This window comes from Rana temporaria, chromosome 7 (genome assembly GCF_905171775.1).
Source record: "Rana temporaria chromosome 7, aRanTem1.1, whole genome shotgun sequence".
NCBI lineage: Eukaryota > Metazoa > Chordata > Amphibia > Anura > Ranidae > Rana > Rana temporaria.
In genome coordinates this window covers 38,295,062-38,320,237 of record NC_053495.1, presented here as the reverse complement: position 1 = coordinate 38,320,237, position 25,176 = coordinate 38,295,062, and the positions used below count along the sequence as shown (strand labels likewise).

Genomic DNA, 25,176 nt, shown 5'->3' with positions numbered 1-25,176 from the left:
GGCAGGTGGATTTATTGTCTCCTTATGGATCAAGTCATCCAACAAAAGTATGAGCCCTAGGCTGCCTATATAATAAACAGTCCTCTCTATGACTATATTTGTCTTCCTACGCTACCTTGTTTTGCAGAAAAAAAATACTCCATAACTTTATTTTCAGAATGAGACCTTTCATGTTTTAATTGGACCAAGTTACTAAGGGACTACAACAAGTTATATAACAGAGAGTCTGAGTCAGCCTCTAGAGACAGATGTTCTCCCGAACGTCTGAAGTGCGAGACGGCAATAAAGAAAAAAAAAAAAAGACCACATAAAAGGTGGTGTGGAGCATGCTGCGGCGTGCCATGCCAAGGAGATCTAAGACTGAGAGCTGCATTTTAGAAGAAGGTGCTAATTTGTTTAATTATAATAGAGTTGTCCTTTACTGCCCATAATAAGAAGTATGATTGAGCAGCGGTCAAACAGAACATTAAAAATAAATCCCAAAATAAAATTCTCTAAGGTACGAAACAGCTACAGCTTTAACAACTTTTTAAAAAGACATCCAGTCAACATAATACAAGGGGAAAATGATTCTGTAAAAAAAAATTAAATTTTTGTCTTTCCAACGTTTTTACCTATGCAATGGAATTTGTGTACACCTTTGATGTCCCAAGGTTTCTGCTGCACTTACTCCCTTCTCTTACACTGTTTATAAATTATACATGGGCTAGAAATAAGCCTAAAGAGACCCTTCAGATAAATGAAAAGTCAAGTTCACTACAAGAGAAGAGCATTAATACTCTCCTCTCTGGCTGCCTGTGACTACTCCACTTTGTTCCAGCACTGCGGTGTTCCTCAGTGTCTTCAACATTTGACACCTTCAGGAGTGTCCCCTGCCATGTCCTCTGGTTCCTTATTCCCATCCTACAGCACACAGCACACAGCAGTGATGTAGGGGTCAGATAATAGAACCATAGAACGTGCTGAGGAACACAGGCATCCAACATGTCTGGAAGTGTCAAATGTCAAAAGCCAAAGAACTGGGATCCAGGTGAGATAGAAGACATTGACCAGGGCCAATCCTAGGCAGGGTGCACAGGGTGCATTGCACCCAGGCGCCTGCAGAGGTGGGGGCGCCGAACATCTAACAGACTCTCTAACAGAAGCCCTCTCTGTGTCCATCAGAGAGGTCCCCCTCCAGGTCTCAATAAAGTTCTCTGCTTCTCTTCCTGTATTGTGTTTATTGTTAAGAGATCATGTAAGGATCCCAGGTTAATGAAGACTTTGTGGGGGGGCATCTCTATGGTTGAGTTATTGCCATAGAAACATTTACAAAGGGGAGGAGTTAGTAAAATGACGACGCCCATGTGGGGGCGCCTGAAATATTTCTGCACCCAGGTGCCTGTGACCCTAGGATCGGCCCTGACATTGACTGCCAGAGAGGTGAGCAAGCTACCAGGGAACTGGCCTTTTGATTTACTTATAGATCTGACAGGGTTGTTTTTTACATAACTATGGGCCTTTAAAGTGTTACTAAACCCAGAGTCCTGCATTCACTATATATGGTCCCTCACAGTACACAGAACATAGAATCGCAATAGTTTTAGGAAATATAAACTGCCTTTTCTCATCAGCACTATATAGCAGTCTTGTGACTTCTATCAGGGTCTGGTTAAAGCTTGTAGGAGGGGTTTTCATACTGCAATGGCAGCCTATGTTACGGGAGCGTCTCCATTGTGTTTTCACAGCTATGGACACGAAGGAACTGTGTACCACATGGTGGCAGTGTCCTCAGGTGAGACATTTCTAGATTAGGGTGTACAATTTCATTTACACTCTCACCCATGTTAACAGGCTCTGCTGGGCTGCAAGGTGGAGTCAGCTTTGAGATCTCAGAGACGTCTCATAGTCTTAGCCTATTATGGCAAAATCTTAGAAGTCGGCTGTCTGACTTTTTCCATCGGAAATTCCGATCGTGTGTACAAGGCATTACCCTACTTCTCCCCTAAACTCCCCCTCTTTTCCTTTTCCCTTCTTGGTCTTTTCCATTATTTCTCTTAGGCCTCGTACACACCAGCGGATCTGTCCGATGAAAACGGTCTGCGGACCGTTTTCATCGGACATGTCCGCTGCCGGATTTTGGTCTGATGGCTGTACACACCATCATGACGCGGCGACGTGCACGACACTGGAAGGTCAATACTTCCACGCATGCGTCGAATCACTTTGACGCATGCGATGGCTTTCGGCCGAGCGGACATGTCCGGTAAGTCGTATAGACGACGGAACATGTCCGACGGACAGGCTTCCAGTGGACATGTTTCTTAGCATGCTAAGAAACATTTGTCCGCTGGAAACCTGTCCGATCGGCCGGACATTTGTCCGGTCGGCCGTACACACGACCGAACATGTCTGCTGAAACTGGTCCGGGGACCAGTTTCAGCAGACATGTTCGGTCGTGTGTACGAGGCCTTAGGTCTTCTTGTTTATTCCTTTAAAATTCAGAAAAGCAACTGCTAACTTTTTGTGCGACGAGAGGTGTGACTTCCTTCATTTGGAGGTAGAGGTCCCCTTCTACGAATGTTTACAGATTATACCAGGCATATTTCCAAGCCATTGTGGTCTACGTACTGATCTTAAGTTTGGTAGTGCAATATGTAGTTGCTTTGTCCCCTAGTGTACAATAAGCCGTGTACCGTGTTAATGTACCAATTAGTGTCTAGAAGAAGAACTGGGGTTACCCCACACGGACAGTGCACTCTATAGTGACTGTGCAGTTTTTACTTTTGGAAGTAGTTTTTCTCAATGCTTTTTTTAACTTAAAGTTTTTGGACCACTAACCATTCTGTATGTACTTTACATTGTTGAAGATTCACATTATTTGTCTTAACTTTTGTATTCTCTTTTGTGAAAATACTTAAATTTAAAAGTATTGGGAAAAGAGGACAGTGCCAGGAAGAACATGAGAAGTGCAGCGAAAGATTTGTGTTTTTCTTCCTCCAAGTGTTAGGAAACTAATGACAGCCAAGTGTCAGGCTGTAAGGAAGCCAACTTGTCTCCTGCATGACCTCAGAACTGAATGCAAGCAATCTGTCCATACTGCTCGATGAGGGTAAGCCTGTCAGGTAGCATACATTCTTGCTGAATCGGCTGAAATTTAAGCTGTTAGGTGCTGCTGTTGGCATCCCCCAGCTCAGGAAAAGACGATCAACTTTTGTTGAAGAAGTTGGGTTGAAGTTTGTTGGCCAAACAGTGACTGCATCCATTCAGATGTGGTCATGGTTTGGGTATTCTAACAGCTGTGGGTGCCAGCTGGCAGGGGAGTCCTTCAGACTGTAGGCTCATGCAGGACTTAACTATTAAAACAGCTCAAGAGTGGAAGTTCAAATAACAATAAAACCTTGGATCACAAGCATAATTCGTTCTGGAAACATGCTTGTAATCCAAAGCGCTTGTATATCAAAGCAAAATTTTCCCATAATAAATAATGGAAACTCAGATGATTAGTTCCACAACCATTTATTCATAAATCCTTCAGTTTATAGTCCATATAAAAAGATTATAGCAATGTGATAGGTTGTGTAACCATAAAATGTTCACCCACAATTGACCGCATCCACAATGGGATTGGAAGCAAAATCCAGCAGGAGCTACAGAGTATAAAAGAGAAGAGAGGCGCCTCTAAGTGTAGCAATATGGTTATATTTAATGAAGGTACAACATTTAGCAACTCACATGGTTGATGATTAAAATAGCCACATTTTATTATGCAAGCATTTGGGGTAAAGCTGTCAACATAAACCATTTTTCACACCGCCGGCTCTCACCACTGTCAGTCTGCAATCATGACTGGGAAGACTATCCTGCAGTAAAGCAATCTAGAGTGAGGCTTTAAACGCTTGTGGAAGGGATGACGTCAATGGTGGTGCAGAGAAAGGTCTATGTGGACAGCTTTACCCCGGATGCCTGCATACTTGGATGTGCCTGATTTACCATGTAAGTTGCTAAATGTTGAACGTTCATTAAATGTAACCATATTGCTACACTTAGAGGCGCCTCTGTTCTGTTTTATACTCAGTTGGGACATGACGCCACTTGTATATCAAGACATCACTTGTATATCAAGACATCACTTGTATATCAAGTCAAAATGTATTTAAAAATGTTGCTTGTGTAGCGCCTGTGTACTTTTCAGTATAGGTGCTATGTCAAATTTAGTTGGGGGATGAGAGAGTTACCTTGCTTTCATCCGTGTTGATCTGTTAAATTGGGTTTCTGTCAACCCTGGGCTGTCCTGTGGTGTCAGAGTGTGTTCCAAGGATACCTTCCCATCTTTGGATAGCAGGTGGCACCAGAGGGGTCCAGGCGGAGCGCCTTTCTCCAGCAGCCAATGAGAGGAGTGTTTCCCTCGCGGGGCATGCTGGGGGAGGGTATTTCTGTGACAGACATCATCTTGTGGGGTTCTTCGCCCGTTCCTGGTTCCGGGTGCGGCACCCACCTTTAGGGTGTGCGCACATCACGGGCCCCGGCGATATGGCCACGCGGAGTTCCTGACTCCGGAGCGACTGATGCTGCCAAGGGGCCCCAGTGACTTACTGGGTCCCCCACCTCTTGTTGAGAAGATCCCAAGCGAGTTGTGCTGTTCGGTGGGGAGTCGGTCTGAGGTGAACCCAGGGGCAGATGATCCAATAGGGCTTAGACGATCCATCGGGCATCTGGGTGACCGGACACTGACAGGTTGTATGCTGCAAACTGTCAGTCGGTGACCCTAAGCTAACAAGTCTACCTGAGGAAGATTCAGGCGAAATTGTGTTTACTGGGAGGATTCGCTCTATTGTCCATGTTCACGAGTATTGGGCCTGTGGCAGAGGTCTCACTGCAAATCTAAATCTTACTAGAGCCAAGTCGGTGGCAGAGACTTGTTCCTTCCCAGAAGTTCTAAGTGACGCCTTGGCTGCCAGGCCTGTGAGAGGGACCTGTCCAGGGGCACTACACCCACTCCGGCTGGAGTGGCGACGAAGCAAGAGCTATTATCCTGAAGCAGGACCGCTTCGCTTATCTAGAGGCCTGAATCTGCAAGTTTCTCTCCTTTCACCAACCTATTCTATCTACCTTGAATTGCCTGTTGGTCATGTTGGACAAGTAATAAAAGCACAGAAAACGTCACCCTGCTGTCTGGGCATTCCGTCATTCGCTCTCATCACCATCCTCTCCTTCATCATCATCCCTAGACACATCACAGAGGTAACATAATCATGCCATCCCAAATCTAACCAGCGGCTCCTGAGGGGGGTAGCGCTACACTTGTTTTGCAAAATGCTCTCAAACCAAGTTACTCTCAAACCAAGGTTTTACTTGTATTACAAAAGTCAGTTGGTGGTTGGTTCTCTTTAAAGCGGGGGTTCACCCTTAGAGGGCACTTTTCCCCCTTAGATTCCTGCTCGTTTTTACTAGGGGAATCGGCTATTTATTTTAAAATATGTGCAGTACTTACCCGTTTACGAGATGCATCCTCTCCGTCGCTTCCGGGTATGGGCTTCGGGAATGGGCGTTCCTTCTTGATTGACAGTCTTCCGAGAGGCTTCCGACGGTCGCATCCATCGCGTCACGATTTTCCGAAAGAAGCCGAACGTCGGTGCGCAGGCGCAGTATAGAGCCGCACCGACGTTCGGCTTCTTTCGGCTACGAGTGACGCGACGGATGCGACCGTCGGAAGCCTCTCGGAAGGCTGTCACTCAAGAAGGAACGCCCGCTCCCGAAGACCCATACCCGGAAGCGACGGAAGAAGATTCAGCTCGAAAACGGGTAAGTACTGCTCATATTTTAATACAAATAGCCGATTCCCCTAGACCGAACGAGCAGGAAGCTAAGGGGATAAAAAAAAATTTTTTACAAATGGGTGAACTCCCGCTTTAATATAAACAGCTTCATGAAGTAGTTACCCGTTTGAAGAATGCACGCATCACACTTGTGAGAAAGTGCACTGCCCATGTTGAAAATATATGCACTAAAAATGTGTGAACCAGCCCTAAGCCCAATATGTCTTCTACATCTAGATAGCGAGCTGAGTTATTGGCATAGCTGTGAAAATGACGCCCTGATCATGTGCTTTTTTTCTGCTGACCCAATAGATAATGTCACCACTGTGCATCTGTCAATTACGGTTATATATAAATGTAAACCTGACAAAAAAAGCACGTCTTCCCGGTTGTACATCCTTCCTGTGCTTGCAGTGCAGAGGGTGTGATCCTCATACAGTGCACATTCACTGCTATACATTTACCCACCCAAGAAAAAAAGATACAAAATGCATAGCAGAAAACAAATGAGTAATATTGCTTTTGAATTAATGTTTCAGCAGGCTGATGCATCTAAATAATATTTATTATAGATTCATTCACACAGGAATATGCATCATCTGCATGGAATACAAGTGCAAGTCAATGCACATAAAATGGGTGCCTAAAAGTCCTCGCATTAAGGTGCGTGTATATGTGTGTGATTCTTTTAATAACTTTACACATATACGCATTTACATGCTTTTATATGCAATTATGTAGAGCTCCACTCTCCTTGTGTTGTGATCATGCAATAAATAATCAGTTTGAATGCCACTTTTGTTGAACCATGGTGTGCTGGCAAATATCTACTTTCACACCTTTCAATTTTTTGAGATGGGAATGAGGGACACCTATCAGCAAAGGTATGCAGGCATAGGACACACCCCATGTCACGCCCCCTTAAAGGAGAATTGTACAAAAAAAACAAGATTGGTTAAACCCACAGTGCTTTTTTTTACCACTACTATTCCTTTTTATAGGCTTTTGGAATTTACAAATGTAGCAATTTAGAGATTAGATGAAAGGTTTAGTGCTGGAAAACACTTTTTGAAAGATAAAAAGTGCATTTTATATACATCTATAAAGATCAGACCAAAATGAAGGACAAATGAGGAGGAAAGAGGGACAGAGGGACATTGCTCCAAATCAGGGACAGTCCCTCGAAATCAGGGACAGTTGGGAACTTTTAGCCAGATTCAGAAAGACTGGCTTAACTTTGTGCAGGTGTAGCGTATCGCATATACGCTACGCCGCTGTAAGTCAGAGAGGCAAGTGCTGTATTCACAAAGCACTTGCCTCCTATGTTACGGCGGCGTAGCGTAAATGGGCCGGCGTAAGCGCACCTAATTCAAATTGTGAAGAGGTGGGCGTGTTTTATGTAAATAAACCATGACCCCGCGTAAATGACATTTTGAACGAACGGCGCATGCGCCGTCCGTGGACGTATTCTAGTGCGCATGCTCCAAATTACGCCGCAAGGACTTATTGGTTTCGATGTGAACGTAAATTACGTCCAGCCCCATTCACGGACGACTTACGCAAACGACGTAAAATATTCAAAATTCGACGCGGGACCGACGTCCATACTTAACATTGGCTAGGCCAGCTTTTTGGTGGAATAACTTTACGTCTGAAAGCGCCTTACGTAAACGGCGTATCTTTACTGTGACTGGCAAGCGTATGTTCGTAAATAGGCGTATCTCGCTGATTTACGCATTCTAGGCGTAAATCAGCGTTCACACCCCTAGCGGCCGGGCTAAATAGACAGCTAAGATATGACGGCGCAGGCACTGGCGTATCTTAGCTAGATTTAAGTGTATCTCAATTTGAGAATACACTTAAATATACGACGGCTTAGATTCAGAGTTACGACGGCATATCTACTGATACGCCGGCGTAACACTACCTGAATCTGGCTATTTGTCTACTTTATGTAGAGCTCCAGATACATCTGCAGATACAGTAAGGCCGTGGATGCAGCTGTGTTTTATTGCTGTTAATCACAGAAATGCAGATTGTTTGTAGATGCGACTGTATGTGTGTTTAGCTGTGTATAAAACTATATGCTGTATGCATTTAAACATGGTTTTAGATGCTCATGTGAATGAATCCTAAAGCTGCTGAACCTCAGGCAGGTATGAATAAAGGAAAAAAGGAAAATTACAAACCCGTGCTATGGCAGTGTGTCTAAACAGTAATAATAATAATAACAATAATAATAATAAATGATGAATAGGGTTGCTGCTGTAGTGTAAGGTAAGTACCCCAAAAAATGAAACAAGAAATTAAATGGGTTGTAAATGTTAGTTTTTCATTTTCTAAATAGGTTCCTTTAAGCTAGTGCATTGTTGGTTCACTAACCTTTTTTAAATGTTTTTTTTTCTGGGCTGTAGAGGGGGTGGGAGCGTCTGGCTCAGGCTCTCAGCAGCATACGCACAGATACTCCGTAGCTTGACGCATTTCGCCCCTCCCACTGGGCGTCATCAGAAGCTTCTGATGATGCCCAGTGGGAGGGGCGAAGCGCATCAAGCTACGGAGTATCTGTGCGTATGCTGCTGAGAGCCTGAGCCAGACGCTCCCACCCCCTCTACAGCCCAGTGCTCCAGTGAGCATGGGGGGGGATGCAAAGCAAAGAGCAGTGACTGACAGTCAGCAGCTCTCTGCTCAGCGAGCTTGGAGAACCGAGCTATCAGTGGTGTTCAATCACTTGGTTCTCAGTGTTAGAGCTGCCGAAGGACAGATCAGTGTTAGAGCTGCCGAAGGACAGATGCAGCATCGGACCAATGATGCATCCACTTAGGTAAGTAGGATTTAAAAAAGAAAAAAAAAACATACATCTCTTTAAATGGAGCACAATGACAGCAAAGTCACTGCACTTGTAGTTTATTGATTACTTCCTCCAGACCCCTAATGGTCAGTCCTTACAGATCTGGGGCTGAAGGAATAGTATGCAGGGGCCTGTGCATTGCACCCGTCATCCACTAACTGCTGTTGCAATGCTTTGCAGGCTCCAATGCAAAAATAAAAACCAATTTTTTCAACATGGGTGTGTTTATTTATTTTTTTTTAAAATGTGATTTTGCCTTTAAAGTTGTTATTTGTTAATTTATTGCCAATTAATATATTTTACATTTCACAAACCATACCCCCCCCTCCCCAAATCATTTATTTACTGTTCCTAAAATATGATTTGCAAGAGGATGGGGTTTGTCTGCGACACCTCTTCATGTGACATATAAAAGTGTTTAAACAAAGAAAAGGAAGTATGCTTGTTAACACCATGACCTCAGTTTGGGTGTAACCCCTCAGATAGAAATGAAACTTATCAGCATTTAGGACCTAATTAATGAAGTGTGACTGTGGTACTTGTACACTCTGATTTTGTCTGATGCATAAATGGCCTTTTTTTTTTTTTGCACAGCTCAGGCCACAATGAATTTTGTAGACTGACTTTGCATATTTCAAGGCTGCGAACATGAAACAATTTCCCCCTAGTCTGTCTTTACCATATGCAAAATTTTGGGATAATAAAAAATAAAGGTTTGTGTTAAAGCGGAGGTCTACCCGAAATACTGCAGCTGCTGACTTTTAAAAAATGGACACTTACCTGTCCAGCGCGCCCGCAATGTCGGCAGCCGATGCCAAGCAATCGCTCGTCTCTCGGCTGCCCCCGCCGCCATCCTCGTGAGGGAATCAGGAAGTGAAGTGTTGCGGCTTCACTGCCCGGTTCCCTACTTCACATGCGGGAGCGGCGAGGCCCGTCCTCATCTGGTCCCCACTCTCCTAGGGAGTGGCTATGCCCGGAAAAGGGTGCTGTCTTAGACAGGTATCTGCACCCCCCTCCCCCTGAAAGGTGCCAAATGTGACACCGGAGGGGGGGGGGGGGTTCCGAAAAGCAGAAGTTCCATTTTTGGTCGGAACTCTGCTTTATTTAAAGTGGAACTAAACGCTCTCAGTCAACATTACCTAATTTGAATCCTTATGATGCTACCATTATTAATCAGATAGAAAGGTATATTCCATTTACTTGTTTTAAACTTTTTGTTTTTTTACATGAGGTGGAATCTGTCCAAGCGGATCCGCCTGCTCAGCCAGCAAGCCTGTTGCCCCACATCCAGTGATGTCACAGCCAACGGGGAGGGGACGGCCAGCTTGACTCGGAGCCTTGGAAACCCCTGCAGCTAGCGAGACAACAGCAGCAGCCCACACCGCCGGCTATCTGGATCAGCGAGCCTCCCCTTGTGACTGACCGTTTTAACCCTTATCCAGTGAGTTAATTCTTATTTTAACTTTCTATCTTAATAAATTCATCATTAATCATTGTTCTCCACATTATAGAGGACATATACAGTATCCTCTGGAACTCCTTACCCCAATCTGTTCGGTTATCTCCTACTTTGTCCACTTTTAGGTGAGCCTTGAAAACTCATCACTTCAAGGAGGCCTATCCTGCCTCCGGCTAACCAAATCTTCTACTACCCTCATCAGTTCATCCCTCATAATCCCTACCCTTTTTTTTCACCAGCCCCTCCCTTATAGATTGTAAACTCGCAGGAGCAGATCCCCTCTAACCTTCTTGTTTTTTAATTATACTATTGGTGTTGGACTGCGCCCTATATGTCCTGCAGTCCTGAGACCTGCAATCTCTACATAAAGCACTCCTGAGTTCTACACCCTGTACTTACTGCACTCCTGAGTTTTGTACCCTGTAGGTGGTGTGCTTCAAAAGCCCAGCACCCTGTACATAGCACACTCCTAAGTCAAGCACCCTGTACATAGTGTACTCCTGAGCCCTACACCCTGTATGCAGAGTACCTCTGAGTTTTGCATCCCGTACAAAGCACACTTGTGAGTCCTGTACCCTGTATATAGCTCACTCTTGAGTCCTGTACCCTGCATATGGCACACTCCTGAGTCCTGCACCCTGTATATAGCACTCTCAGGAGTCCTGTACTCTGTATATAGCTCACTCTTGAGTCCTGTACCCTGCATATGGCACACTCCTGAGTCCTGCACCCTGTATATAGCACACTCAGGAGTCCTGTACTCTGTATATAGCTCACTCTTGAGTCCTGTACCCTGCATATGGCACACTCCTGAGTCCTTCACCCTGTACGGAGTGCACTGCCAAGTGCTGCACCCTGTACATAGCACATTCCTGAGTCGTGCACCCTGTACATAGCACACTCCTGTGTTTTGCACTCTGTATGTAGCACACTTCTGAACCCTGAACACTGTATGTATTATACTTCTGAACCCTGTGCATGCATGGTATTTAAAAATGCCTCTGTAAGGCCCTCCCATTGTTAGTGCAATTTGTCCACACCTACCCTTTTAATGCAATGTGCTCTCCCTCTGCAGGGTAAGCATGGTTGAGTTCCTGCACCAATTATCTGAGAAAAAAAGCCCTGTATAGCATATAATAATTTAATGTGGAACCATTTTTCTCTGTTTATTGGATCAGTTTATTATACCCACATGCTTCTCCTAACTGTTATGGCAGCATAAGAAAATAACTGAGAACAAGTTTATTCTATACTAGTATTTTTAAACGTTAATATAGAAACATGTGGTGTGCGATTACAGGTTGTTGTGGGAGATATACGGATAAATGTAATAAATGAAACAGAAGGATAACAGGCTCCCACGATCACCTTAAAAGGTGAAAACACTTCTTGGAAACATTAGAAGGCATGGCAACAGACAAAGCAGAAACACTTGCTGATAAGGTGTCAGCACAGTGATTGCATGCTATGTTACAAGAAGTTTCCCTGCATTTTACAAAGCTGTCAGACTTGTTTCCTGCATAACACACAATGCAGAAATTTAGACAACTTGTGAAAATGAAAAGGAATTTTTTTCACTTGTACTTTTCCTAAAATGTTTTTTTTTTATTAAGTTAACCATGCTAGTATTGCCAACTATCATTAAGTGGCATAGATGTCTTTCATTATCCCCAATATCAGGTTTTCCCATTTCTTCTTTTTCCTGACCTAATATCTACAAATAATTCAAAACAAAACAGTGCAGTCTGAGCAGGAATCCTATACTGGCGTGCTTAAATGTAATACAGTGCCTAGCGAAAGTATTCGGCCCCCTTGAACTTTGCGACCTTTTGCCACATTTCAGGCTTCAAACATAAAGATATAAAACTGTAATTTTTTTTGGAAGAATCAACAACAAGTGGGACACAATCATGAAGTGGTACGAAATTTATTGGATATTTAAAACTTTTTTAACAAATAAAAAACTGAAAAATTGTGCGTGCAAAATTATTCAGCCGCCTTACTTTCAGTGCAGCAAACTCTCTCCAGAAGTTCAGTGAGGATCTCTGAATGATCCAATGTTGACCTAAATGACTAATGATGATAAATAGAATCCACCTGTGTGTAATCAAGTCTCCGTATAAATGCACCAGCACTGTGATAGTCTCAGAGGTCCGTTTAAAGCGTAGAGAGCATCATGAAGAACAAGGAACACACCAGGCAGGTCCGAGATACTGTTGTGGAGAAGTTTAAAGCTGGATTTGGATACAAAAAGATTTCCCAAGCTTTAAACATCCCAAGGAGCACTGTGCAAGCGATAATATTGAAATGGGAGTATCAGACCACTGCAAATCTACGAAGACCTGGCCGTCCCTCTAAACTTTCAGCTCATACAAAGAGGAGACTGATCAGAGATGCAGCCAAGAGGCCCATGATCACTCTGGATGAACTGCAGAGATCTACAGCTGAGGTGGGAGACTCTGTCCATAGGACAACAATCAGTCGAATACTGCACAAATCTGGCCTTTATGGAAGAGTGGCAAGAAGAAAGCCATTTCTAAAAGATATCCATAAAAAGTGTTGTTTAAAGTTTGCCACAAGCCACCTGGGAGACACACCAAATATGTGGAAGAAGGTGCTCTGGTCGGATGAAACCAAAATCAAACTTTTTGGCAACAATGCAAAACGTTATGTTTGGCGTAAAAGCAACACAGCTCATCACCCTGAACACACCATCCCCACTGTCAAACATGGTGGTGGCAGCATCATGGTTTGGGCCTGCTTTTCTTCAGCAGGGACAGGGAAGATGGTTAAAATTGATGGGAAGATGGATGGAGCCAAATACAGGACCATTCTGGAAGAAAACCTGATGGAGTCTGCAAAAGACCTGAGACTGGGGCGGAGATTTGTCTTCCAACAAGACAATGATCCAAAACATAAAGCAAAATCTACAATGGAATGGTTCACAAATAAACATATCCAGGTGTTAGAAAGGCCAAGTCAAAGTCCAGACCTGAATCCAATCGAGAATCTGTGGAAAGAACTAAAAACTGCAGTTCACAAACGCTCTCCATCCAACCTCACTGAGCTCGAGCTGTTTTGCAAGAAGGAATGGGCAAAAATTTCAGTCTCTTGATGTGCAAAACTGATAGAGACATACCCCAAGCGACTTACAGCTTTAATCGCAGCAAAAGGTGGCGCTACAAAGTATTAACTTAAGGGGGCTGAATAATTTTGCACGCCCAATTTTTCAGTTTTTTATTTGTTAAAAATGTTTGAAATATCCAATAAATTTTGTTCCACTTCATGATTGTGTCCCACTTGTTGTTGATTCTTCAAAAAAAATTACAGTTTTATATCTTTATGTTTGAAGCCTGAAATGTGGCAAAAGGTCGCAAAGTTCAAGGGGGCAGAATACTTTCGCAGGACACTGTATATACTAATTTTAAGACAATCAGATACATCACTGTGTTGAATGGACTATTTCTCAGTACAAGGCTGATGCAAGCAGTGGTGCCACTATTGCCATAGATGTGTGTATAGGGCGGCAGGAGGTGATGTTCATTACAGGCACTGGCATACACAAATTCACAATTGTTGAAGTTTAAAAAGGTTTCTGCCACACTGTCAAAGTTTCCTTTGATTCCTTGATCTTACTTTGAGGAGGTCTTACGATTTCTCACCAGCATATGTTCCAGAAAGTTCTTTCGTTATAAAGCACCCATATATTTAAAGTGGAGGTTCCATCAAAAAAACAATTTTGCTTTAAACTGTAGCTTACGACTAAAAAAGAAAAAATAAATTTTTTTTTACTCATCTGTAAATGCCTGTTGCTATGCGGTCCCACGAAATCTGCCTTTGAAACCACCTAGGATTCTGACATCATCTCCCTCTAATGCTCCTGGGAAATGTGTGTCATCATTTCCCAGGATGCAGTGCGCTGTCCAATTATTACTCCCCATCCAAGACTTCCAGAAACTTCCAGGAAGTAAGTGCCTGTAGGCTTCACAATGCCCACAAGCAAAATGACAACGGTGTAGATATAGTTTTATAAACTATCTTGAATATCTATGCGGATCCGCAGCGGATTGTAAAATAGTAAGTGACCAGATTTATATTATAAAAACGCAGGATGCAAGGACATACATTTAAAAAATGCTAATTGTGGTTGGAACTCCGCTTTAAATCACTGTTTGGTAAAGGGGACTCTAGTAGGGCTACGCTCAGGGCTCAAGTCCTGCGGGAACGCGTGGGAACGAAGTTCCTGCACTTTTTTCACAGCAGGAACTCCGTTCCCTTTGCAGGACTAGAGCAGCCAAGCCGCCCGAGCCAATCCTTCACTAAGCGGCGATGCCCAGCTCGAGTCACTGTCAGGGGCAGGCGAACCTTAGTAATCCTTTATGTTACTGACCGGGTATTCCGTCACTTCCTCAATGCCGCAATGTCTCCTGGGAGCTTTTGTCATTGTTCCCGCATCGAAGAAGTGACGGAATACCCACACACTACCCGATGAATTACTAAGGTACAGTAATTATGCGGTTTAGTAATTATGCATATGAGCGTATCATTTTTTTTTTTGGTGGGGGAGTGGATCTTGGGTGGGAGTTCCCACACTTTTTTCCCCAGGAATTGACCCCTGGCTACGCTGTTATTACAGAGTACGAAAACCCCTATAATATTGCCAGTAGGATTGACCTAATGATATCTTGGTGATATCTGAGGGTGATCATAATAGCATTTCTTCTAAAGTTGTAGATTTGCAAGACTTCAACAGAATAGTCATTAAACACAAAGCAAAACTGTTATGTTCACACCTCTCTTTACCTAATCTATGGATTGTAAACACATCTGTGAGCCAAACACAAAGAACTCGACAGACATGTTACATCACGCTAACACAAGCAACGGGAGAAATTCCGTCTCTCAAAACACATGGCTTCTAAATTATTGTGAAAGAGAAGTAGATTGTCTGAGAGCTTAAATTAGCAAACCACACAATTATTTTAAGATATTTCGGACATCAAATGTATGTTCTATCATCAGAGGTGTTTTAATGTGTTCAGCTTCTTTGAAAAACAATATTAAAGGGATACAGTGTTACTAAAACAACAACCAAGAAAACAAAACCACAAAACGAGTAAATAAATAATCAATGTGAAATATGTAACGTCCACAACCAGTGAGAACCCTTCCTTCATTGATGAGGCTAAATCAGGCTAAAACCCTGACTGGCTGCAATGACTTGTAGCTTTAACATTAATCGGGGTGATCCCCCCGCCAGGAGAATACAGTTGCTCGGCAGGAGGGATTCCCCGGTCAACACTGTCTGTCTAAATTATTTCGTGCAGACTGTGGTTGAGAGAAAGAAATTTGCTCCGTTTATTGGCCGGCCTGAGTTTGTATAGGAACCAGGCCAGAAGATCCCCAGGGCCCCAGATGGCACCCCCCCTTTTTTTTTTATTTTTTTTTATATATATATTTTTTCTTTTTATTAACGGGCCCCCGGATGGCAACCCCCCCTTTTTTATAAAAAAATAATTATTTTTTCATTTCTTTTTTCTTTTTATTAAAGGGCCCAGAGGTCCCCAGGGCCCCCGGATGGCAACCCCCCCTTTTTTTTATAAAAATCTTTTTTTTTATATTTTTTTTAAATTTATTTTTTATTTCTATTAAAGCGCCCAGAGGTCCCCAGGGGCCCGGAGATCCCCAGGGCCCCGGATGGCAACCACCATTTTTTTTTTTTTTATTATTTATTTTTTCTTTTTATTAAAGCGCCCAGAGGTCCCAGGGGCCCGGATGGCTAACCCCCCTTTTTTATATATATATTTATAAATATTTTTGTACGGGGCCCAGAGAAAACATCTTAGTGACACCTAATACACACAAGGCAACTGGAGAAAAAAAAATGAGAAAAAGATCACATGGGACAGGGCTTTAACATTGGCAGTTTGCAGCAGGTAAGTTGCAAAACATCTGGAAGGAAATCTTCCTTGAGTGCTGTAATTGAAGTGTACCCAAAGCTTTTTTGTTAGCATTTATGGTATTCTCTTGTGAAAACATATGGCCTTGCATTATAAAAACATGAGTGAGAGAAAGTGATTCCATCAAGGTTCTAGACCTTGAATTTTTGCCAAAGAGGAATATTCCACTCAGCTTCCAACGCACCAAAGATGACCGTATTGTGAATGCAGAAATTATAAAATAGATCACTGGTTCTCAAACAATGCTTTTTGTACCACTGGGGGACTTCTGGTTTAGGTTTATGGGGGACGTCATCATAATAGTTTCAACAGATAAATCACATATAAATGGATATAAGCAGCATTTATAAATAGAGGGCACTAGTAATAGATATCAATTTTATGGGGTACTTGAGATGAAGTGACCATTATTACAAATACTGCCTTTCAGTGGTGATGTATCCATAGAGAGGTGGGTAGAGAGCGCCGCCCCCTCTCTCCTGCACAGCTCTATCACCAATAGATAGATCCATGCATTGCATGAATCTATCTATTGTCGCCGCTGCTGCCCCCTATTCAGGTATCAGGCCCCTTGTCAGGCGGCGAGCATCTGAATTACAGCGGTTACCGTCGGCTCTAATAGGCGTCCTAATTAGAGCCGTGGGCTTTAGTAGGCTTTGGTAAACAGAGGGCACAATGCTGTGTGTTCGCTGTTTACACAGTTAGAGAAGCGAATAAACCGCTTCCCTAACACTGACCCACCTCTCAGCTAATCAGGTGCTCGGGTCTGGTTACCCTGTCACCTTATTGGCTGAAGGGACAGGCGCTGTAATTGGACGCCTATTAGACGTCCAATCATAGCAGAGATGACGGGAAGAGGACGGGATTAGACATTGAGGACTTGGAGCATGGAGGACAACACTGAGACAGGTAAGTGCCGGGAGGGGGGCACACTGGCAGCATTTGATGGGGCACACTGGCGGCAATTGATGGGCACACTGGCGGCAATTGATGGGGCACACTGGCGGCAATTGATGGGACACACTGGCGGCAATTGATGGGTCACACTGGCGGCAATTGATGGGACACACTGGCAGCAATTGATGGGGCACACTGGCAGCAATTGATGGGGCACACTGGCAGCAATTGATGGGGCACAGTGGTGGCAATTGATGGGTACAGTGGCAGCAATTGATGGGCACATTGACAGAAATGGATGGGTACAGTAGCTGCGTTTGATGGCACAGTGGCGGCAATTTATGGGTACAGTGGCAGCGTTTGATGGGCACAGTGGCTGCGCTTGATGGGGTTTTTTTTCAGTTTGTTTGCGCCTCCCCAAAATGCCACTGCTGACTTTTATCAATGGGTACAGAATATAACATTTAACAGAAAGACAGGCAGCTACAGTAAATAGATTGATGGATAAATAGATACAGTAGATTAAAAAATGATTATTTAAGTTAAACATAAATTGTTGGTCATATTTTCCTTCACTTCTTTTTATGAATCGCTCCTATTAATGTGCCCATTCAAGGCTAGTGGGGAGTCTGCTATTATTTCTTGGAAATGTCTACAGAACATTATACAGGTGCAGCACTTTGCTATTAAATGATACAAATCCCTGCGCTTAGTGAAAAATATGTGTTTAAACTAATAAATTGAAAATAAAGTGACCAAAATAAATGGAATAAAATAAACGAGAAAGCCGCAATCCACAATGTGCTCAAATATAAACCATGCCAAGGGGTAATCAGACTTTCGGAAACAATCACTCTGGTATCAGCCGAGATGTCCACACAGCAAGCCGTAATCACATTAGCACATGAAAGAAAAGATCTCCATAATGCATAAATCCTTATGCTTTGTACACACGATAGGAATTTCTGATGAAAAAAGTCTGATGGAATTTTTTCATCAGAAATTCCTATCTTGTGTGGGCCCCATAGGATTTGTTTCCGTTGGATTTTGGAAATAGAACATATTTGATTTTTTTCTGATGGAAAATCCTATGGGAAATTCCAATCGTCTATATTGAACTCCGACGGAGAAAAAAACAAGCATGCTCAGAAGTCGACGCATGCTCGGAAGCATTGAACTTCATTTTTCTCAGCTCATCGTAGTGTTTTACGTCAACGCGTTTTGGACGGTCTGAATTTAGTCTGACAGTGTGTATGCAAGACTGATGGAAGACAGCTTGAATGGAATTCTGACAGAAAATTCTATCAGATTTTAGCCCATAAGAAATTCCTATCGTGTGTACAGGGCATTAAAAATGATTTATTAAATTACAGATTGCGTACTTACGTGTGAATGAAAATATATAAAGCTCAAATGTCGCACGCCGCTGCGGACTGCGGTCATGGACGATACCGTTACTGCCTGGACTCCACCCTGACGTTTCGCACACTTGCGTCTTCAGGGGTATGCCGAAATGGCAGGGACATCTTACAGAAGCTTTTTATAAGATCTTTTTTATTAAATGACACATGAGTGTCTTTATCTACTTTCAACATGACGTTGCTGAAAGCAACGTCATGTTGAAAAGATGGAAGTGTGTCATCGGTAGAGGCCAAAGTAAGCCCATCCACTCCCACAAACCTGCCTAACACCACTTCCAGAGAGTCACCTACTTGAAACACTTTTTATCACAAATGTTGCATCAGAAACCAAGAAAAGGTTTCTTCTCTTTAAAACATAAAATCTTGGATTTGTACTGAGGAGTACATGGTACAAAAGTTCATCTCACTTGATGGACTTTTTGAAACATTAAATGGTTAAAACACGTTTCAGGGGAAAAAGCTTTGGACCAGAACAGGGTCTACCTATCCTAAATTTCAACCGCAGATTTCCTTTTTTTTTTTTAAGGAAAAAATCACTTTACGGTAGATCCATCGGAACCAACCTTCACTTGTATCAGTCCAGCGCTGTCACACACACATCAGGCTTTGAAACAGAAGAGATTGTACAGCCATAACACATATACCTATACACATTGCTCTTGCACATTGATGAGGAGCACTCACTACATCACTGAGAACAAATGACCATAGCCTCATAGATGCTATAGACATTACTACTAAGTGCACGTTACTGGTTTCGGCATAAATGGGTGGAGGATTTAGTGCAGGGGTCTCAAACTGGTGGCCCTCTAGCTTTTGCAGAACTACAATTCCCATGAGGCATTGCAAGGCCGACAGTTACAAGCATGACTCCTATAGGCAGAGGCATGATGGGACTTGTAAGTCCACAACAGCTGGATGGCCACAAGTGTGAGACCCCTGGTTTAGTGGCATGAGGAACATGTGCCAACGTCTCACCTTATGTCATCTAATGCTTATGGGGCCGAAGTATATTTACTGTTGCTATTAAGCTGCCATGGGACATTAAAAGGAGGTTTTCATGCAAGCACAGTCTGACCAACCTTCATACAAACTGTCCAGACAGAGCTGCAAAGTGTTTCCAAAAATGTGTAAGATAAACTCAGCTGACCTTATAAACTTGTTTAACTGGAGAGGCGAGGTAGAAAAAAAACGAAGAGGCCATTGTTGGTTTATCAGCAAGGATCAGATTCTTGAACCAGCCCAATAGCAAGCTCCCTCTCCAATGTTAGCCAGTCCCATATGCAGGCTCACAGACAGGGCTGGACCGGGACAGAAATTTGGCCCTGGACTTCATCCAGACTGGCCCACTTTGACAGGTCTCTGCCATGGCGGCCGGACAACTCCTGCTGAAGCCGGCCCACTGAACCATCAGCCCACCGGGAAACTCCCTGTAGTCCCAATGGCACAAGGTCCAGGTTAGGCGACAGTCATTTTTTGTTGTCTCCTCATAAAAAGTATGTTGACTGTGATGTGTTCAAGTGACAGGCCCATATTACCTAAATATTTATGTATAGCTGTTTAGCACTAGGATACTATGGGGTCAGAAAATCTGACAGATGTGTATTTCCAATGTAAGCGAAATAAAGAGGCACAGATGTTAGAGAAGGAATGTGCTCGGTCATTCATTTTGTCCTTTTTTGAAAATTCTAGGTTTTTTTTTCCAAAAGGAGATGAAATGCAATCAAGAATGTGGAGTCACTATAAATACCTTTCCTGGTTTTGTTCTGTTTCTTTTCCAAAGGGCTGAGCCAAATCACAAGATCTGCTTCTTTCAGCACCAGTCAGTTTTAGGTTCCCCTGTGATTTCTCATTATTCTGTGCTTTTCTCACCTGCCAAGTCTTTGCCTAATATATGCATTTCACTATAAACACACTGACTGACTATAAACTGATAAGATATGCTCTTAGATAGAGGGATGCCAAGTCTTCTAGATTTTTATCTCAAAGCAACACATAAAACAATTTCACCAGTGTCATGAATTTAACCCAATCCCTGCTCCCATATGTCAAAGGTTAGGGTGGCCGTGGACACCAGGCCAAGGACACATGGCTTGACCAAGCATTGGTCATTATGTCAACATGTGTGTGTTTGGGGAGGAGGGGGCAGGCAGGCAGGCAGGCAGACACTGCTCATCAATTGAGATTAGTTGGCCAGCGGGTGTCTCCCCAACCTAGAGTCATGATACCATCTTCCCATCCAACCTTAAACAGCTGCATCAGGTAACTCAAATCACTAAAAGTAAGACTGACTTGGCCTAGAAAGAGTCTATGGTAACAGTCTAGAAGAGTAGGTATGGTGCATTCTCTTTATTAATCTTCAAACTGGTACTTGGGTCCCTTTGGAGCCTCCCTCATCCTAGGTCTAGGCCAGGGATATGCAATTAGCGGACCTCCAGCTGTTGCAGAACTACAATTCCCATGAGGCATAGCAAGACTCTGACATCCACAAGCATGACACTCAGAGGCAAAGACATGATGGGACTTGTAGTTTTGCAACAACTGGAGGTCCGCTAATTGCATTTCCCTGGTCTAGGCTGTGCATGGAGATTTGACTATCCGCTAAAGTTATACATTTGCCAGTTCAGTGACAGAGGACATAATATATAGTGTCAAGAGTGTACACAACTAAATCTCAATGTAGGAAGAACGTTGTTACTACCGATTATATACGCTATATATATATTTTATTTGTATAGCCCCTTTTTCCTTGGAGACTCAAAGCTATTAGGAGGTGAGATCACTCATTTGAGGCAATTAACCTACCAGAATGTCTTTGGAGTGCAGAAGCAAACTCACACATGGGAAACATGCAACATCCATGCGTATAATGTCTTGATTGGAAATCAAACCTACTGCTAACTACTAAGGCCTGCCATACACAGAGCAAATATTTTTTCTGCAATCCAAAGAAATTCGCTCAATTCCCCCATCAACACAGACAGCGTTGATGAGGGAATCCCTCCTTCCAGGCCATTGTCTTCTCCCTGCAGGGGGGTGGGGGAATATGGGGAAAGCCCGGGCCATCCCAGCCAGGAGAAGACTATTTCAAGCAGCTATAGCAGCCATAATCGCAGGTAAAACTCAGCATGCTGGTTTTACCCAAGTTGATTGATCGAATTGGTACATTCAGCCTGTCCATACACTGTTCGAACCTTGCCCAGTTCCTGCCGTGCCTAAGCTACTACATGAAAAACACATAATTTTAATGTTATATAAACAAAGCGTACTCCATAATTTTTTCTTCATATTAACTAATTTAGTAAGGTGAAGACAACTGAGCAAAAAATTAAGTATGTTAACCCAAAATAACCAATCAACAATCATCTTTCATTGCATTGACTGATCTAAATATGAGGGTTGCTGCACTTTGCACATGATCACAACTCTTTAAAGCAGGAGCCCCCAAACTCTTCAGCTGATTGACCCCATCATTACGTTTCAGACTGTTCACTGACCCTACCAAACATTTTTTATATGAAAATAATTTAAAGGTCCCTCCCCCCAACACTGCAAGGGTTAGCTGCTTGCTGTGTCTAGGGAATTTCAGAACAGGCTTTATTACTAACCTTATACCCGACTCCAACGGGCTCCGGCGCACTTTTCCTTCGCTTGAAGCTCCGATCTATGGGCTGAGCCTTGGCATCACAGTTGGGGGCCGCTGTAGCACTGGAGGGAGCCTGCTGGAGCGAGGAGTAAGGTAAATATTCTCTCCTTAACCTTCTGCCCCTAGACATGATGAGCAATTAACCCAGTGCAGTGCAGATGTAGGCTCATTGCAAGGGTGGATTTTTTTACCATTTTCATGGAGTTGGGCTTTAATAAATACTACTTCTTACTGTGAATAATAATAATAGCAATAATAATACTTTTATTGTGAATACGGTCAACACTTACTCTTGGTATCTGCAGCTACCATTATGCTTGTTACAATGGTGAATTTTTGCTAATGCACAGCAATCAGTTCTTTTGTCACCACTTCCATCACTATGGGCCAGATTCTCCAAGATCCCGCGTTGGCGTAGTGTAAGCCATTTACACTATGCCACCGCAACTTACTGGAGCAAGTGCCGTATTCTCCAAGCACTTGCTCTGTAATTTGCGGCGGCGTAGTGTAAATGGCCCGGCGTATGGCCGCGTAATTCAAAGGGGGCGGCTTGTATTCAAATTAAGCGTGCCCCCATGCCGATTGAACTGCGCATGCGCCGGGCTGAAAAATAGCCCAGTGCGCATGCTCCAGCTCACGACGGAAAACGTCAATGACGCCGACGTGAGCGTCATTGACGTAAAGTCGTATTCAAGAACGACTTAGTAAAACGACGTAACCGACGGAAAAAGCCGACGCGGACCCGACGCCATACTTAACATGGCATACAGCGGACTGACGTAAGGTTACCCCTCATATAGCAGGGGTAACCGTACGCTTACGGAAACGATGTACGCGACGACTACGCGGCGCGAATTCGTTCGGGAATCGGCGTATCAGGCTCATTTGCATAGTCAAATGAGACCTGAACGTAAACGCCACCTAGCGGTCAGCGTTGTATTGCATTTAGGATCCGACGGTGTAAGTGACTTACACCAGTCGGATCCTAGCCTAATTCCGGCGTATCTTGTTTTGTGAATACAAAACAATGATACGCCGGCGGGAATTTCGAATTACGCCGGTGTATCAGTAGATACACCGGCGTAACTCTTTTGAGAATCTGGCCCTATGTGTCTACTCACTGGTTCTTGATTTGAGTTCAAGGTGGATGTGCACATTGGCTTTCTATGAGTATGAGGTGGAATAGTATGCTCATTTCTCCCTTATGGGAAAACAGATGGCAATAAATTCCGGACAGAGGTCATTATCCTTCCCTCTTTACTCAAAACCAAGTTTAACTGATAAAATAGACTTGAAGGGTAAGTAAAAACTTAAAAAAAGGACAGGCAGCCATACATCCCACGGGTCTCACTTGCATCTGTAGATATTCATAGAGCTCTTGTCTCCTGCATGACAAAGAAACCCTATAGGTGTGAATGTATTGTACTCAATGTCACTCAGCTCTCCAGGGCATAAGGCCGTTGTGTCATATTCTAGGTGACTTATGACCGCAGGCAAAAGAATGCAGAGAAACTATTTGGTAAAGATCACTGTGTTTTGTAACCATTCACAAAGTGACATTTCTCACCATTAGTTAAAACGTCACAACATTTGTGTCCATAATCGTTCCAAAAGCCCATTGATTACCCGTATTGTGCTTTCAAACTTGCAGACAGGGAGGGCTCATCTGAAGTTTTGTACAAGTGCACAACACAAGCAGGATAAACTCTAGAACTTTATAAAGTCCAGACACTGTTGACTATATAACCAGTTATGTTGTAAGGGTGATATACGTGTGGGAGGAAGAGTTACGGCAGGCAAGATCTGGATCTAGTGTCTTCAAACGAATCACATTTTTTATAGAAAACTTGTCTGTCTAGAAAGCCAAATTTTAAGAATGTGAAGTAAAATGTGGACCAGCCGACCTCTCTAAAATACTAGTTGCCTGGCTGTTATGCTTAACTGTTTCCCTATACTTTGAGTCATTGACCCAGAACAAGTATGCAGAGAAGATCTTATGATTTATCTGATTTCCTGATCTTTGCCTTTGTTCCAGGTCAGTTCTGACGCCGATCAGTTCCACAAAGTAATGTTTTAGTCTTTAGGAGGTCATTAATCAGAGCCACCATATTTGTTTAATGATAGGATTAACTTTAAAATATATATATGTAGGAATTGTTTTTTAGTTTTATATGAAGTGGGAAAGGGCTAATACTCGAATAAGACAAGGGGTGCAATTTAGTGTGGCTAAATTGAGCTGAATATTGGCCTACATTTTGTATACACACTTAAAAAATGCCAGATATTAGCGTCCGTGGGAGAAAGAATTCCCTGGCATTGTTGGTAAATGGAAGGGGAAAAAAAAGGAAAAGATGCCTTTGTGTCAGTGTTGGGGGGACTGGTGCTCAGTAGGGGGTGAGAGGGCAACACTGATGCCCAGAGGGTGGGGTGGGAGGGATTGGTACTTAGCAGAGGGTGGGGGGAATGTAGGTTGGGTGGAAGCAATAGTGCCCAGTGGGAAGTGGGGGAACAAAAGTGTCTAATGGGCAGTAAGTTGAGACTATAGGGCCAGATTCACTGCCGAGATACGACGGAGTATCTCAGATACTCCGTCGTATCTCTCAGAGTATCTATGCGACTGATTCATAGAATCAGTTACGCATAGATAGCCCTAAGATCCGACAGGTGTAATTGTTTTACACTGTCGGATCTTAGGATGCAATACCGCGGCCGCCGCTGGGGGGAGTTTGCGTCGTAAACCAGCGTCGGGTATGCAAATTAGTAGTTACAGCGATCCACGATGGTTTTTCGCGTTCGCTACGTCGCTGCTAGTCTAGTTTGCCGTCGCAAAGTTAGTCGTCGTTTTTGGTGCCCTAACTTTACACAGCACACGTATGTGCTGTAAAAAGTATGGCCGTCGTTCCCGCGTCGAAATGTGAAATTTTTTCCTTCTTGCGGAAGACGTTCGGGGAAACGGAAGTACGCTACGCACGTCGCTGTTCGAAAAAATGACGTCACTTCGCGCAAAGCACGGCGGGAAATTCAAAAGGGAGCATGCGCAGTAGGTCCAGCGCGGGAGCGCGCCTAATTTAAATGGCACACGCCCCTTTGAATTACGCGGGCTTACGCCCTTATGCTTGGTGAATCAGGCACTTGCGATGAAAACTT

At 43.4% G+C, this 25,176-nt stretch overlaps 1 protein-coding gene across 4 annotated transcripts in view; it reads right to left on the bottom strand.

Moving 5' to 3' along the window:
* Positions 1-25,176, bottom strand: part of ARHGEF3 (Rho guanine nucleotide exchange factor 3) — a 463,997-nt gene that overhangs the window by 187,136 nt on the left and 251,685 nt on the right. For 2 of the 4 annotated variants that reach the window (XM_040359243.1, XM_040359246.1), the window contains one exon: positions 21,992-22,105. The exons of 1 other annotated variant lie outside the window; for it this stretch is intronic. In XM_040359243.1, coding sequence (XP_040215177.1) covers positions 21,992-22,105 — 114 coding nt within the window. The remainder of the gene's footprint in view (positions 1-21,991; positions 22,106-25,176) is intronic. One more of the 4 variants, XM_040359244.1, reaches the window with a different exon arrangement.